A 15,404-nucleotide genomic window follows, 5' to 3' on the forward strand; every position below is an offset into this window, starting at 1 on the left:
TCCCTGCTTGTAATTCAAATGTGCCCGTAACGAAATTTCCTTCTAGAAAATGCGAGAGCTCCGTAAGAACTTCATTCCGCTAAATGCACTCGCGGCTCGCGCGCCCGCGTGATCCCGCCCCTCGAGGCACGTGACCCGGAAAGAGGCGGGGAGAGAGGCGGGCTAGCTCCTCACGTGACCTCCGCGGGCTCGTTTTGTGCACGTGTGCGTTTTGTGCACGTGTGCGGCGTCCCGACCAATGCGCGAGCAGGGAAGGAGCGGCGGCGTCTGAGCGTGCGCGAATACGCGCACCCGGGGAGGGGGGAAAAAGGCACACGAGGAGGGGAATCCGTGAGACGGGGCTGGAGGAACGGAACTGAACGCAAGGGAGGTGAAGCAGGAGCCCGCCGTGCGATCAGAGCCGTGAAATGGCGGAGGATAAAGCCAAGGGGGTGAGGCCTGTTGTGGTGAAGGCCGATGGAGGGGAGGGTTTGACCGTCAATGCGGAGTCCCTGACGCTGTAGGCCCGGGGAGTTGGGCTCTGTCTACTGTGTTACAGGCCTCGTTCGCCTGTGGCTGATGGACGGCGGGGTTGGGGTTGGATTGAGGGTGTATAGGTTGGCTCAGGTCTTTCGCATTGACTCGTGCTCTGAATCAGTGATGGTCTTTTAACCCGAACAGTATGTAAGGGTTAAAGTGCGTATCCTTATGTAGAGAACGGGAACCCATCTTCATTTACTGGAGTCTGTCAGGTTAAATGGCCCTGCGTTGATTAGTCTCATAATTCGAATTTTGGCTACGCCAAAGATCAAGGCTGTGTGGTTGTTTTTGCGGCCTGGGCCTATACTCACTTCCGGCTGCCAGAATCCCTGGAGTGGGAGACATTTGGCCTTGAGTCTTTTCGTCCGCTGGTAACAGACAGGCCAAATGAGCATCGTATCCGCTGTTGATTGGTGTTATTTGACTGTTGTGTTTCTTCCGTCAGGTTTCCATGTTTCGAAGCTAACAGTTAAAATTCACTTACGTACATCAATTCGAAAATCGAAACCAATTTGCTAAAATGGTCCTCTTCGTCCATAAGAGCTGAAGGCAATGTGTTTAATCTTTTAGTATGCAAACTAATTTCTTCATGGTTGCATAGTAAACCTTCCACGAAAGAAAATCTTGTGAGCAGTTGCATTCCAGATTGATCTCAATTATGAAATGAACTGATGATTTCAATTACTTTCTTTGGCCATTGCATCTTTGAAACGTGTACATGGGATTTTGAAGTGCCTGTTAATAGTATTTGCTTTTTGTTTTGGATACTGTGTTAAGGAGGACATCCAGATCTTTCAGTTGGAACCTCTCCTGGACAAAATGGCCCTCTGAAATATGATAGACGATGAAAAGTTTCTAACCTTGCTATTATATAAACAGTACATATGACTGTCTTCTAGATGTGTATGTCTCATGTACACCTAGAAAATGTATTTCAGATATCCAAATTTAAGAAAATGCTTGAAATCTGGTACTGAGTTAACTTTTAGTTTGGCCATTCATTAGTTTTATTTGGTGTTTTAGGTAGAGTAAAGATTGCCAGCAGCTGTATTTTGGTTTCATTAACTAGTTGATGGAATTTACTGTGAGGAAAATATTTTTTTTTAAATGTCTTTATAAATTTGGTCAGGCAAATGTTTCTACAAGTAATATTCTAAGGGGGCATTTTGTGTTCAGGTTTTTTTTTGTAGCAGAGCATATTGCTTTAACAGCATTATATTGGTCATCTTGCACTTGAGTGGTTCTGTTTGATATACTAACCTCCAGTCATGTTTAGCATATTAGATATATAAAGTTGTCACATCTTGCTCATCACAACATAAACTATTGAGAGCTATCTTTACGTATTATGACTTGTGAAGTATATAGTTTCGAGGAGTGAGCCGTATATCATATGAATTGTTTCTGGTTATCCCTGTAAATCTCTCTTGTGGCTATTGAAATGATCATTCACATGGGCTGCTTTCGTCTGGAGACCATAGTTGAGCTTTGTTCAAAGAGAATTCTGCATTCTGTAATTCTTTCTAAGAGTTATGTGTGCATTAGAAACTCTGGTAGCTCCCTGTAGCCAGTAATGTTACTTCATTGCCTTTTCTGTTTTATTGTTGCTTTACATAATGATATAATATGGCTAATCAGTTATGTGCTGTGTCATATGACATGGGTGATCCTGGCATTAACCATGATGGTTCTTGGCAGTTTTTTCCTATAGAAGTGGCTTGATATTAGAGCCTTCTGGGCAAACTCTTTACGAGAGAGGTGGCACCGGCCACTATCTATACTCTTTTCAGGGATCATCAGCCTGGTGTCGGTGGACACATAGCCAGTACTTGCAATATGCTCCAGCTGTTTATAACAACCATCCACTGCTCCTATGGCTTCACATGACCCTGATTGGTTTGGGGGGCGGGGGGAGCAGATGCTATACCTTGCCCAAAGGTGACCTGCCGGCTAATGGAGGGAAGGAGTGCTTTATACCACCTCTGGTAGAAGTGCATCTCCACCCCATTATATATTCATGTTGTTTGTAGTAGTATAACCGTTAACACCATAAAGGATTTTTGGTTGGGGGTTCTTTTCCACCGCATTGTTGGCATCACATTAAGATGTTTGATAGGATTTTGAATATTTTTTAAAATTGTGTAGAGTAGATTTGAAAGCTAAGTCATAACTATATACTGTTGACAGGCCTTAATTTGGAATTGAAATGGATGTGTGCTGCTGGCTTCCCCAGTTGTCTGTAACTTTTGATCTTGATGCTAACAAGTAAATACATTTCTCAATTCTAGTAGAACATGGTTTGTACGAAGTAGCACATGTCCTTTTCTCACTTTTGAAGCCTTACTGTCATTAAATAATACTTGCCTCTTTTTAATGTGTACTACTATTTGAACAACAGTCAAGTCCTGGTTGGGGGGGGGGGGGAGAAATGTTACTAGTTTCAGAAATGTACCGCATTCTCTAAGGAAATGTTAGAGTTATAGACTTTATTAAACAAAGTTTTAAATTTGATGTGAACTGATTTCATCTTCCAAAAAAGTAAATGTCGCCAAGTTTTGCTTTTCATTAGAGAAAGAAATGGGCTAAGTAATAAACCACTTTTCAAATAAAAACTTGATTACTTTGAAGGTATATAGCTCAGTGCATGATTAAGCAGATAAACAGGTGCTAATGATCAATGAGAACTGAAACAAGCCAGTGTAAAAGGAATCAAACTGGGCGCAAGACAACTAAACTAAAAGGTATGGCAGATGTTACTGTGAAGGTTAAACTGTATCAATTCTTACACAATGGTGAGCGTGAGCATTGCAACAAGACACAAGGTGGTCATCCTGCATCCACACGGTCTCTAGCGAGCAGAAATTTCCTAGCAGGTAGGAGTTTCAAGAATCAGAATCAGGTTTATTATCATCAGCATGTGACGTGAAATTTGTTAACTTAGCAGCAGCAGTTCAATGCAATACATAATCTAGCAGAAAAAAATAAATAATTGTTTATGTATATTGAATAGATTTTTTAAAATATGTGAAACCAGAAATACTATATATTTTAAAAAGTGAGGTAGTGTCCAAAGCTTCAATGTCCATTTAGGAATCGAATGGCAGAGGGGAAGAAGCTGTTCCTGAATTGCTGAGTGTGGGCCTTCAGGCTTCTGTATCTCCTACCTGATGGTAGCAGTGAGAAAAGGGCATGTCCTGGGTGCTGGAGGCCCTTAATAATGGATGCTGCCTTTCTAAGACACCGCTCTCTAAAGATGTCCTGGGTGCTTTGTAGGCTAGTGCTCAAGATTGAGCTGATTAGACTTACAACCTTCTGTAGCTTTCGGTCCTGTGCAGTAGCCCCTCCATACCAGACGGTGATGCAGCCTGTCAGAATGCTCTCCACAGTATAACTGTAGAGTTTTGAGTGTATTTGTTGACATGCCAAATCTCTTCAAACTCCTAATAAAGTATAGCTGCTGTCTTGCCAGCGATCCAAGCTTTTCTGAAAAAGCATGAAATGGACAAGGCTGAGGATCAGAAATGCAGTTGGCAGCCATGGAAGAGGTGCTGCAGACGAGATGCATCAAACTGCTGTCCCTTCTAAATCAGAATAAATACAGCAGGGTGGTTGGCTCTGATCTCACAGAAACCACTGGAATCCAAGTTAGTCTGTAGGAGAGCTGTAGAGTGCTGTATGGATGAGTGTCTGCAGCCAACAGTGAAGCATGATGGGGTTCTCTGAAGGGTTTGGGGCTGCATTTCTTCAAAAGGAGTTGGTGATCTAGTCAGAGTTAATGGAATATTCAATTCAGAGTACAAGCAGGTTCTCATCCATCACATGGTACCATGAGGGATCACCAACTTCAATCTGCAGCAGGATAATCATCCCAAGGACATGACAAAGGTCATTAAGAACCATCTTTCAGGGAAAAGCAGTTTTGCAAAAGTTTTGCTCAACATTGAGGCCTTTGGGTATTACCTGGCAAGTGAAATTGCCAAAGTCCACAGAAGAACCATGGCATGTTCTCCAGGGTGCTTGGAACAACCTACCAGCTGAGTTTTGTTATAAAACTGTATGAGTGTACCAAGAAGAATTGATGCAGTTTTAAAGGCAAGGGGGTGGTCATGCCAGATTTTACTGTTTACTGCTCTTTATAGTAAGTTTTTTTTTGTTCTTTAGAAACTTTCATTATTTTTGAAAGCATCTTTGCTTTACAGACTTTTAAAAACATGTGACTAAGACTTTTCCACAACGATTAGCAACTTGATCCACTGTTTTTCTGGACACCAGCTTTGCAAACTAACCCTGTCCACATCCTCTAAATTATTACACTGCTGACCTGATTTTGAGAACTGGGTAAGCGGAAATTTCCTGTCACAAAATATTAGGTCTGCAGAGTTATTGTCTTTGGTTCCTGCCATAAAATACCTTAGCCACTTCCAATTATTTTTCGAAGTTTTAGATTTGATCAGAAAGTCTTTCTTTTTTTGGTCGTATCCTCAAAATGGACTGTCCAGTCCCTTTTTGTGTTTTTTTTTTATATAGTATGTTGGGTTTTTTCCTTCATTTAAAATTCAATGTTTTTTCTTTCCTCTTCATGAACTGATAAGAGGAGAATTGCTGTTTTCTTTTTTATTATATACTAGCTTAACTCTATGATTTTGATAATGTCTCCTATCTTAATCTGGGTTTGTATTGTTATTGATATATATTTGAGATAATTCTCGTTTGTATTTATGTTCCTTTTAAATCAATAAAAAGATTAATAAAGAAAGAAGTGCCTTAGCCATTATCTTATTATTCATGCTGAATGAAGTGGAAGCAAACAATTCTTACCTTTTTTTGAGTTGCACTGGTCTTTTCTGCCAGTGGAATCCTAAATTTTGTGTTTGGAATTTTTATCAAGCTTTGAATGGTCTCCCAGCTTTCAACCTTTAACCTTAACCAAATGTCAATTGCCTGTACCCAAGTGCACTATTCTGTTCATCTGTCCTTGTGCTTTGTGACCTTAAATGTGTTCCATTTAGGCTGTTTGTTTTCAAGACCCCTGTGTTTTCCCAGCTTTGCAACCCTATGAGATTTCCATCATTAGTCCATCTTTTAAAATTTAATTCATCATTAATGCACAGGCTTTCATCATAAATGCCTTGGTTTCATAACTGTCTCTGATTCCTTTTTTTAAAAAAAAAAGGAATTCACTTAGTTGATTTGTTACTACTATGCTTAATTGCAGTTGAGGTTTTCGCCAAGCCATTGCTAAGGACAGTTAAGAATTACTGCGATTCAGGACTTGCATGAATCCTAGGCTGTGTAGCACAGCAGAATTCCTACCTGAAGGGTATCACTGAAACTTAGTAGAATATAGTAGTTTTGTGGTTGTTGAAGTTGATAATTGGCTTAATTCCATGATTAACAGTTTAAAATCCATAACTACATTTTAGGATTTGACAAGTTTTGCTTGTACCTTACTGTAACACAAGTTTGTTGTTGTTCGTCCATCGTACGTCAATGAGGACCTCGACACCATTATTGATGGTGTCGAGACTAGCGTATGATTTGGATTTAAGTGAGGGAGAGCTGCGCAGCGTCAGCCTCACTCTCTCTTCCCAATTCCCATCTGGATCCAGTGGCAAGACAGAGTCGAGACGGCTGGAAGTGGGACTTGGCGCAGTGGATGACCAGGACGTCTTCTGTGTCTTGTCCTGCTCTACACGTTCCACGACGCTTGCAGAGACCACCTTCTTGACCGTTGGACCTTCCATTGGTCTTGTCCGCTCAATCAGCCGGAGTCTGTCTTCACATGCTGGGATAGACAACTCCCTATCTCACCGAGGGTTTGAGACCTGTCGGCTACCCTCACCTGGTTTAGCCAGCTTGTCGAAGCCGTTGCCTGGGGTGTGGCCGCTGTCACATGCAAACAGCTATGGGGAGCCACAGGTGAGAGCTGAGTGCCAGGTGGGGACCAAAGGTGGACTAACTGCCTTGAAAAGGATGTGACATGTTACCCCACCAGAGGTGCTACCCCTCCCTGACACCCCATACACAAGTTTACAGGGGGAAGATTATACTTAGTCTAATTAACAATGTCTGTTACTTGCCTTCATTTGTATCACTCATTGGTGCTGAACAAATGGGCTGTGAAATCTGTTATCTTTTGGGTTTGACAATGCTGGGCTTTGGCTCTCTAGCAGGGGAAAAATGCAATGTTTTTAGTACATTTGCAGTTAATGTTCCTTTTGTTGAAATCCTATCTCCTTGTGAATTTATGCATCCTTTACATTTAAACATTTTATTTTGCCATGTTGAGATAGTAAAATCAAGGTGTTTTTAATTCTGCATTTAGGAAAACGTGAAAAGCGAAGGAAATGACCACAGGAATGATCATGTTAACCTGAAGGTGGCTGGTCAAGATGGGTCAGTTGTACAGTTCAAGATAAAGAAGCAGACACCATTGAGTAAACTGATGAAAGCATACTGTGAGCGACAGGTTAGTATCTGTATGTCGGAATATTACCTCTCAGCTCTTAGCAAAATTTACTTGGTTGCTCCAGCAGCCTGGATGACAAATGCTTATCCTAAATTGAATTATTGTACTGCAATATTTTCTGTGTGTAGTCTTTCATTATGGTGAACAAAGCATGAGTTTCATATTGGTGTTTAGACTCTGATCAGAGTGAGAGTCTCCTTTCTATAATCCACTTGGTTTTCAGCTCATTGGCTCAGAACTTACAGTAAGGGTCCTACAAGGCATATTTGTACCAAAAATTAACATTCTTCAGTTTCATGTTAACTTTTTTTCCTTGCTAGTAGGCAGCCTACTGTAGGCAACAGGCTTTCTGGTGGAATTTAGTGGGGGAATTCTGTTTGAAAGGGAGGGGACTATTCAATTTGTTTTTGGACTCCAGGGTAACTTTTCCATTTGTATATTGGAAAGGGGTAACTTTAAAACAGGCATAATTGTTTTAGTTTGGTCCTAAGGCTGCTTCTGGCTGTTGCAGAAAGAAATTCTTTTTTTTTTCTGTATTTCTTTATTCTGGAGACTTTAGGCTTCAATGTTATCCTCAGACTGTTTTTACTTACCTGAGCATCTATGTACAATTGTACTTTGACAAAATAACATTGCTAGTAACTAACCAGCACATTAACTGACCAACTTAAATGGTAATAGAATATGTAAATGTAACAACAATTATATAGTAGTTAAGCAGCTTGGCTAAATCCCATACTTTCAAGAACCTGTCTATTGTGATAGTCATAGAGCACTACAGCTTAGAAACGGGCCCTTTGGTCTATACAGTCTGTGCTGACCTGTTTTTCTGTCTAGTCCCATCTACCCACTCTCAACCATTGCTTTCCATGCCTCTTATCCATGTATCTATCCAAAAACCTTTTAACTGTTGCAATTGAACCTGCACCCACCACTTGCACTGGCAGATTATTCCACAATCACTACCCTCTGAGTGAAGTTGCCCCTCAGTTTCTCCTTAAATATTTCACCTTTCATCTAAACCTACAACCTCTAGTTTTCGGTTCGCCCAACTTTTGCAGAAACGGTGGATTCCGGTTAATTGGGTCACATCTGGACCAGTACATTTTAGCCTAGTTAATTAGCTGCCCCAATTAGCTGAAGTTTCTTGAAAATAGTTAAAGTATAAAACAAACTATCATTTAACTGTGTAACGAATTGCATATTTAACTGAAATACAGAAACAATTATAACACTACCAATAATATAAGACTATTCCTAATGGTTATTGAATTCATCCAGTTATGCTGCCGTATTCTCTTGATTGTAAATAAAATTAGCACAGGTACCTAGTGCAAATAATGGACTGCTTTCATGTAATGCTTTTGATGATTGCATCCTCTGAACCTGCATTCTCATTGTAACGTTCAAGATGATTGTCAGTATCTTCAAAGTTCCTAACTTGTTGAGCCTACAAATCTTAAACAGAATCTTGACAAAATAATACTGTGCTTGTTTGTGACTACAGCCTTTAACTGCCCAACCTAAATAGCAAAGGAATATTTAAATAAACATAATATTTATACAGGCATTATGTAACTCTTGGGGCTAATTTTAAATAACCAGGTAGAACATCTCAATTAAGGGATAAAGTGTGGGAGAACATTTCTAAAAGTGGGCAAATTGCCAGGACTTGATAGACTGCACACTAGGGATTTAAAGGAAATGGCTGTAGAGATGATGTTTGAATATTTTTCCGAACTTGTTAAAATCTGGGCACCAGGAAAATTGGACAACAGCTAATGTGACTTCAAAAAAAGTAGAATGACTGGAAGAGCATTTTAAGAACTTTTTTGAAGATTATGGAACCCATAATCAAAGAGAAAGTAGCTAAACATTTAAGAAAGTGGAATATAATTGAACCTAATCATCAGGTTTTGTGAAATATTTGGCATTACCTTGAATTCTTTGCAAATGTGATAAGAGTTAATAAATGGAAATCTGTAGATGTAGTGCATCTAGATTTCCAAAAGACATTTGACAAAGTGCCACAGAAAAGACTGGTGCATAAATTAACATCAGTGGTATAGGAAGTGTTTAGGAATAGAGTGAAAATTAGCTGTCAGAAACTGGAATTGGAATAAATAAGAGTACTGCAAGGGTCAGTTCTCCATTAGACCACAGTTCTTTGCTACTTAAAGACCAGTAGGATGAGATGGCATGTAAGGTTTAAAAATTTGCTGGTTATTTGAAAGCAAGTGTAGGTGCATATGATGCAGATTGGATAGTTTTTAACTGTCACGTACCAGGGTACAATGAAAAGCTTTGCATGCCATCCAGACAGATCTGCCATACATAATTACATCAAGGTGGTAAAAAGTGCAGAATATTGTTGCAGCTACAGAGTAAGTTCAGTGCAGGTGGACAGATTGCAAGGACCACAGTGAGGTAGATTGGAAGATCAAGATTTCATCTTTTAGGGTATGAGAGGTTCATTCAGAAGTCTAACAGCACCATAGAAGCTGTCCTTGAGTCTGGTACATGCTCTCTAGCTTTGTATCTTCTGTCTGGGAGGAGAAATGAAGAGTGACTTCATTTCACAAAGGGTGTTTGCTTACATTAGCTGCTTGTCCAAGGTAGCAAGGACTGCATCCAATGGAGAAAGGCTAGTTTGTGGACTTGGTTGTGTTTACAGCTTGGCAATTTCTTGCAGTCACGGGCAGAGCAGTTGCCGTACTGGGCTGTCTTACATTTGGATAGAATGCTTTCCATGATGCATGCTGGGGGTGTGATTCCTCAGAAGTAGAGGGCTGTTTTATTTTGGTTGTATCCATGTGCTGGACCAAGACATTAATGTATAGGAACTTGAAGCATTCAAAACATGTTTACCTTAGTGTCATTAATACAGATGGATGTATACTCCACCATGCTTCCGTAGTCAAAGATCAGCTCCGTCAGCTTGCTGACATGAAGGAAAAGGCTGTCCTGACATGTTTATATACCCCCTATCTCCTTGTACTTGATACTGTGATTTTGAAAGATTGAATGGGCAAGACTAGCAATTGGAGTTTAATGTGGGGATATGAGAGGTCATGCATGAGAAATCGGAAAGATGAAACTGCAAGTGATGTACAAAGGGATCTAGTGTTCTAGTGCATGAATCACAAAGCCAGCAACAGGTGGGTCAAGCAAGTCTTTTAGCACATTGATCTTCATTGCAAAGGGATTGAAGTTTAAAATTAGGAGGTTTTGTTGCATTGCACAGATTGTTAGGCCTTGTCTGGAATCCTGTGTGCAGTTTTGTTCCCCTATGTAAACAGGGGAAGGCAGTACAAAGGAAGTTCAAATGAGATAAACAAGACTGCAGATGCTGGAATCTGGAGCAATGCATCATCAGCTGAGAAACTAAAGAAAAGCAGCTGGAATCTCTTGATGAACAGTCAGTTTGAAGTGTGGATTGTAGTAAATAGTTTTGTATATTTTTAAATTATGATAGGTTGACAGGATAAAGTTGGAACCAAAATCACAGACTTATTTTTTTGAGGGTGTCAGATGTACTTGAAGAAATACCAGATATGGGAAGTAATTTGGGAAAGTCATGTTTACTTCAAGTCAAATGGTCCATCTTTGAGGACCACTACTTCTAGAGCAACTAGAACTAGAACAGCTTGCAACATACATAAGAGTTGCTGGTGAACGCAGCAGGCCAGGCAGCATTTCTAGGAAGAGGTGCAGTCGACGTTTCAGGCTGAGACCCTTCGTCAGGACTAACTGAGTGGGAGGGATGGAGCCAAGAGCTGGACGGGTGATAGGCAAAAGGGATACGAGGGGATCATGGGACAGGAGGTCTGGGAAGAAAGACGGGGGGGGGTCCCCAGAGGGTGGGTAAAGGGTATATTCAGAGGGACAAAGGGAGAAAAAGAGTGAGAAAGAATGTGTGTATAAAAATAAGTAACAGATGGGGTACGAGGGGGAGGTGGGGCATTAGCGGAAGTTAGAGAAGTTGATTTTCATGCCATCAGGTTGGAGGCTACCCAGACGGAATATAAGGTGTTGTTCCTCCAACCTGAGTGTGGCTTCATCTTTACAGTAGAGGACGCTGTGGATAGACATGTCAGAATGGGAATGGGATGTGGAATTAAAATGTGTGGCCACTGGGAGATCCTGCTTTCTCTGGCGGACAGAGCGTAGGTGTTCAGCAAAGCGGTCTCCCAGTCTGCGTCTGGTCTCGCCAATATATAAAAGGCCACATCGGGAGCACCGGATGCAGTATATCACCCCAGCCGACTCACAGGTGAAGTGTTGCCTCACCTGGAAGGACTGTTTGGGGCCCTGAATGGTGGTAAGGGAGGAAGTGTAAGGGCATGTGTAGCGCTTGTTCCGCTTACAAGGTAAGTGCCAGGAGGGAGATCAGTGGGGAGGGATGGGGGGGACGAATGGACAAGGGAGTTGCGTAGGGAGCGATCCCTGTGGAATGCAGGGTGGGGGAGGGAAAGATGTACTTAGTGGTGGGATCCTGTTGGAGGTGGCAGAAGTTACGGAGAATAATATGTTGGACCCAGGGGCTGGTGGGGTGGTAGGTGAGGACCAGGGGAACCCTATTCCTAGTGGGGTGGCGGGAGGATGGAGTGAGAGCAGATGTATGTGAAATGGGGGAGATGCGTTTAAGAGCAGAGTTGATAGTGGGGGAAGGGAAGCCCCTTTCTTTAAAAAAGGAAGACATCTCCCTCATCCTAGAATGAAAAGCCTCATCCTGAGAGCAGATGCGGCGGAGACGGAGGAATTGCGAGAAGGGGATGGTGTTTTTGCAAGAGACGGTGAGAAGAGGAATAGTCCAGATAGCTGTGAGAAGAGGAAAAGTCCAGATAGCTGTGAGAATTCCTGTTGTTTGCCTAGAACAGCTTGGTTGTATTGAGACCAAGGTTGCATTGTTGAAGAAAAAATCTAAAATATAAAGTGCAAAGTATCAGCTTACTGAAATGTCTCATTATGCTGAATATATTCTGCTTGCAGGGCTTGCAGATCAGACAGATCAGGTTTCGCTTTGATGGGCAGCCGATAAATGAAACTGATACACCAGCTATGGTGAGTAACTTTTTGATTGAAAGTATTAGTATGCTGAGTAGATAATAATGTTTGCCCTTTTTTTAAAAAAAAAAGTGTATTGTTGTGTTCTTGTAGAAAGAACCATGAAACATGGGCCACTTTGCCAATGCAGCTTCTGGTTTCTAGTCTGCATTATCTGTCCAGGTCAACTCGTCTTCTAGGTTGCTCACTGCCCTCCAGCCTAATTATTACTGTGAAATTTGACACACCCATCCCAGATTCTAAGAACTTTTCCTAGAGTAGATAGATCTGCAATTGACCCAGTTAAAGTCAATTTTGAAGTTAATGAGCAAATTGGTATTTAGAATTGTTTTCCTTGAAATCTAAAGAAGAGTTGATGTAAGTGACAGAGCTTGATGGTAAGTCTATAGGTTCCCAGTTACATGTTCTGAGTTGTCTTCCCATTTATTTCACTTGTTATCATGGCTCTTGTGTTGATGATCCTTGCTGTTTAATCATTTTTACTAGCTATTGATAACTAAGTTCCTGCCCAGTTTTATTCCCATATCCTTTATTTTCCCTGTGCGACTTGAAAACAACTGCTTGGGGAAAAGGTCTTGCTCCAAAAGGGTTAATTTGTTCAGTTACTGCAGTTGATTTTTGCATTTGGCAGTTCTGTTTTCAGGTTTAGTCACTATTAGAACAAACTCCTTGTGAAATCTACATACAGGCTACTTGTTTTACATGGTTTGCTGCAGATTTTCAGGGCACAACTTGCAGTAATTCGGTACCTGATGGAAAATGTACAGTTGAAATGTGTATTTTGGTGAATGTTTAATCATGGCAGAACCAACTGCACTTTCATTTGTATATGAAACCATGCTTCTGGCTTTCAAAAGTTGAAGAGCCTTGGTGTATAATGAAGAAATCCTTGCACAGATCTTTCATAGAAGACATACGAATTTTGAAGTGGATGTTTAAGGAATCAGTAGTTTTAACGTGAGGCTCTCAAAACCAATGGTATTCTGTTGAGGCAATGCCTGCACTTGCTGCATATGTGAAGGATGCACTTAAAGTTGGCTGTGGATAGATCCAGCATGCATTATTTAGTTGTATTTTCAAGTATTGCATGAATGTTTGGTAGGAGATGGGTATTTGGAAAGGTGAATAAATCTGGGCAAGAAACGATCATTTTAATTGATGGATGTTGATATGTAATTTTCTTTATATTGATGAATAGTAGAATAATTTCTCTTCTGTTTGGCAGTTGGAAATGGAAGACGAAGACACCATTGATGTATTCCAGCAGCAGACGGGTGGACTCTGCTAACCTCAGTAATTTAATGTAAATAATGTTCCACACAATGTACATGTTCTTCAAACATGCTGTATTTTACTCTGAACAATTTGCAAAATTTGGGGATTTGAGGTATTAGAAGTTGTTTAAGGAGCTGTGTGTCATCTTTGCAATAAATTTGCTTTTTTTTTGCATTGTTTTACTTTCTGGAAGCATTTTGTTTTCTTTGTATTTTGGATTAATCTCAATAAAGTTGATCTTGTATGTACAATGTTTGATTCACATGGGTATTTATAGGGTTGGGGAGGGGAAGTGGCTAATTTTGATTTTTTTTTCAGGTACTTGCTGGTATTGTCATCTTCCAGTATCATATCCCATATCTGTGGAGTGTTGGATGTTGTTCTGGGAAAACAATGCATCAGTTTAGTTCCATTGCCAACCTTTTCCAAAAAGAAAGCATTACCAATATTATAGTGGAGATGTAAGTTATGTACAGGTGTCCCCTGCTTTCCGAACATTCTCTTTACATTTCGCTTTTACGAAAGACCTACATTAGTATCTGTTTTCGTTAACTGAAAGAGGATTTTCGTTTTTACAAGAAAAGGCACTCACTTTAAACTTGCTTACCCTGAGAAAGACTACCATGAAGCCTTGCGCGGGCAGGTGTGTGCGCATGCATGACATGTGAATGTGTACATGTGGATTTTTGACAAATCGATTTTGGCTCTAACTTCCTGATTCTGTTAAGTGAAACCACACTGTACATTATTTGTACTTTATATAGGCTGTGTATTTACCAGATCATTCCAGCTTTTACTATGTTAGTGTTATTTTAGGTTTTATGTGCTATTTGGTAGGTTATTTTTTTGGGTCTGGGAATGTTCAAAAAAATTTTCACATATAAGTTAATGGTAATTGCTGCTTCACTTTACGCCATTCCGGTTTACGAACGGTTTCATAGGAACACTGTACATTCGGATAGCGGGGGAAACCTATAAACCTCTCCATGGGTAAAAGCAAAATTTCACTTTCTTTTATCATTGTCATAGTATTAACAGTGGCTAATTTTTGGTTCACTGATCTGTAATTTGTCACTAGTGATGTTATTTCAAGTGGTATACTTTCATAAACTTTTTTCCATAGATGCTGCCTGGCCTGCTGAGTTCCTCCAGAATTTTGTGTGTTGCTTGGATTTCCAGCATCTATAGATTTTATCTTGTTTGTGTATTGTATGTGGTATATGTCTACATTGATGCAGAGGACTGAGGAAAGCAAGGCAGGTGCAAAATCAATTGTTTTTGTGAGGATAAAGGCTGATGGCATTGAGAAGGTTTGTATTTTTTTGGTCTGGGTGACTTTAAAACAGGGTTCCCAACCTTTATTAATGCCATGGAGCCCTACTATTAATGGGTCCATGGATGCCAGATTGGGAACTCCTGTGTAAAAAGCAAGTGTTTGCACTTTGTAAACTTATTATTTAGGCTATGGGTAGAATTCAAGTGCAGTTTAATAAGGAATGGAGGTAGATGAATTTGAAAAGGACAGGAAAATGCAGTGGAGGATGCATAAGGATCGGCTGGGTTTGCAAGGCTGAAAAATGGACAGCTAAATAAGGTGCTTGATTCCAGGCTCTATTTTATGTATAAATAAATAATCACTATAATGGAAAGGTGTTGACTGCATAGTTAAGGGGTGATGATGCATCATTGGATTTTAGGTTAGTATGTTGGTAATACTTGAAGATCAGCAAAAGATGAAAATGGATTATGCTTAAAAGGGTCCATGATGGACTCACCAAATTGGTGATGAGCATATTGTTATTTTGTCCCATGTTTTTAAGTTGTATCCAGTTCGAGAGCTGCCACGTAATTCTGCAACTCTATTTTAATCCTCCATTTAGTAAATTCTGACATGCAAATATATATTTATGGTCTGCTGGTCAATACTTTTTTGTGCAGATCTAGTTAATGCAGTGGGCCTTTGAGCATCTAGTCCCACAACTTGGGCCTAGATCTGTCCCATCTGGCTGCTGGCCATACCAGTTGCCCCAATAGTAAGCTTGCCAATAGTTCCTGGGCACCCAATCCTTTGTTT

General features: G+C 40.5%; 1 protein-coding gene across 1 annotated transcript; it reads left to right on the forward strand.

The window, feature by feature from the left end:
- Positions 1 to 271: 271 nt before the first annotated feature.
- LOC140203096 (small ubiquitin-related modifier 3-like) lies at positions 272 to 13,581 on the forward strand. Its single transcript, XM_072268887.1, has 4 exons — positions 272 to 431; positions 6,845 to 6,988; positions 11,981 to 12,052; positions 13,281 to 13,581. Exons 1-4 carry the CDS (start codon positions 408 to 410, stop codon positions 13,341 to 13,343), a joined length of 303 nt encoding a protein of 100 aa, XP_072124988.1. The 5' UTR covers positions 272 to 407; the 3' UTR covers positions 13,344 to 13,581.
- Positions 13,582 to 15,404: the final 1,823 nt, after the last annotated feature.

Source organism: Mobula birostris, chromosome 9, assembly GCF_030028105.1.
Source record: "Mobula birostris isolate sMobBir1 chromosome 9, sMobBir1.hap1, whole genome shotgun sequence".
NCBI classification, from domain to species: Eukaryota; Metazoa; Chordata; class Chondrichthyes; order Myliobatiformes; family Myliobatidae; genus Mobula; species Mobula birostris.

What these genes read in the sequence shown, in the direction of transcription:
- LOC140203096 (XM_072268887.1), top strand. Translation starts at nt 408, where the DNA reads ATGGCGGAGGATAAAGCCAAGGGG. An exon ending in CGGAGGATAAAGCCAAGGGG is followed by an intron (nt 432 to 6,844) that starts GTGAGGCCTGTT and finishes TTCTGCATTTAG; the next exon opens with GAAAACGTGAAAAGCGAAGG. An exon ending in AAGCATACTGTGAGCGACAG is followed by an intron (nt 6,989 to 11,980) that starts GTTAGTATCTGT and finishes TTCTGCTTGCAG; the next exon opens with GGCTTGCAGATCAGACAGAT.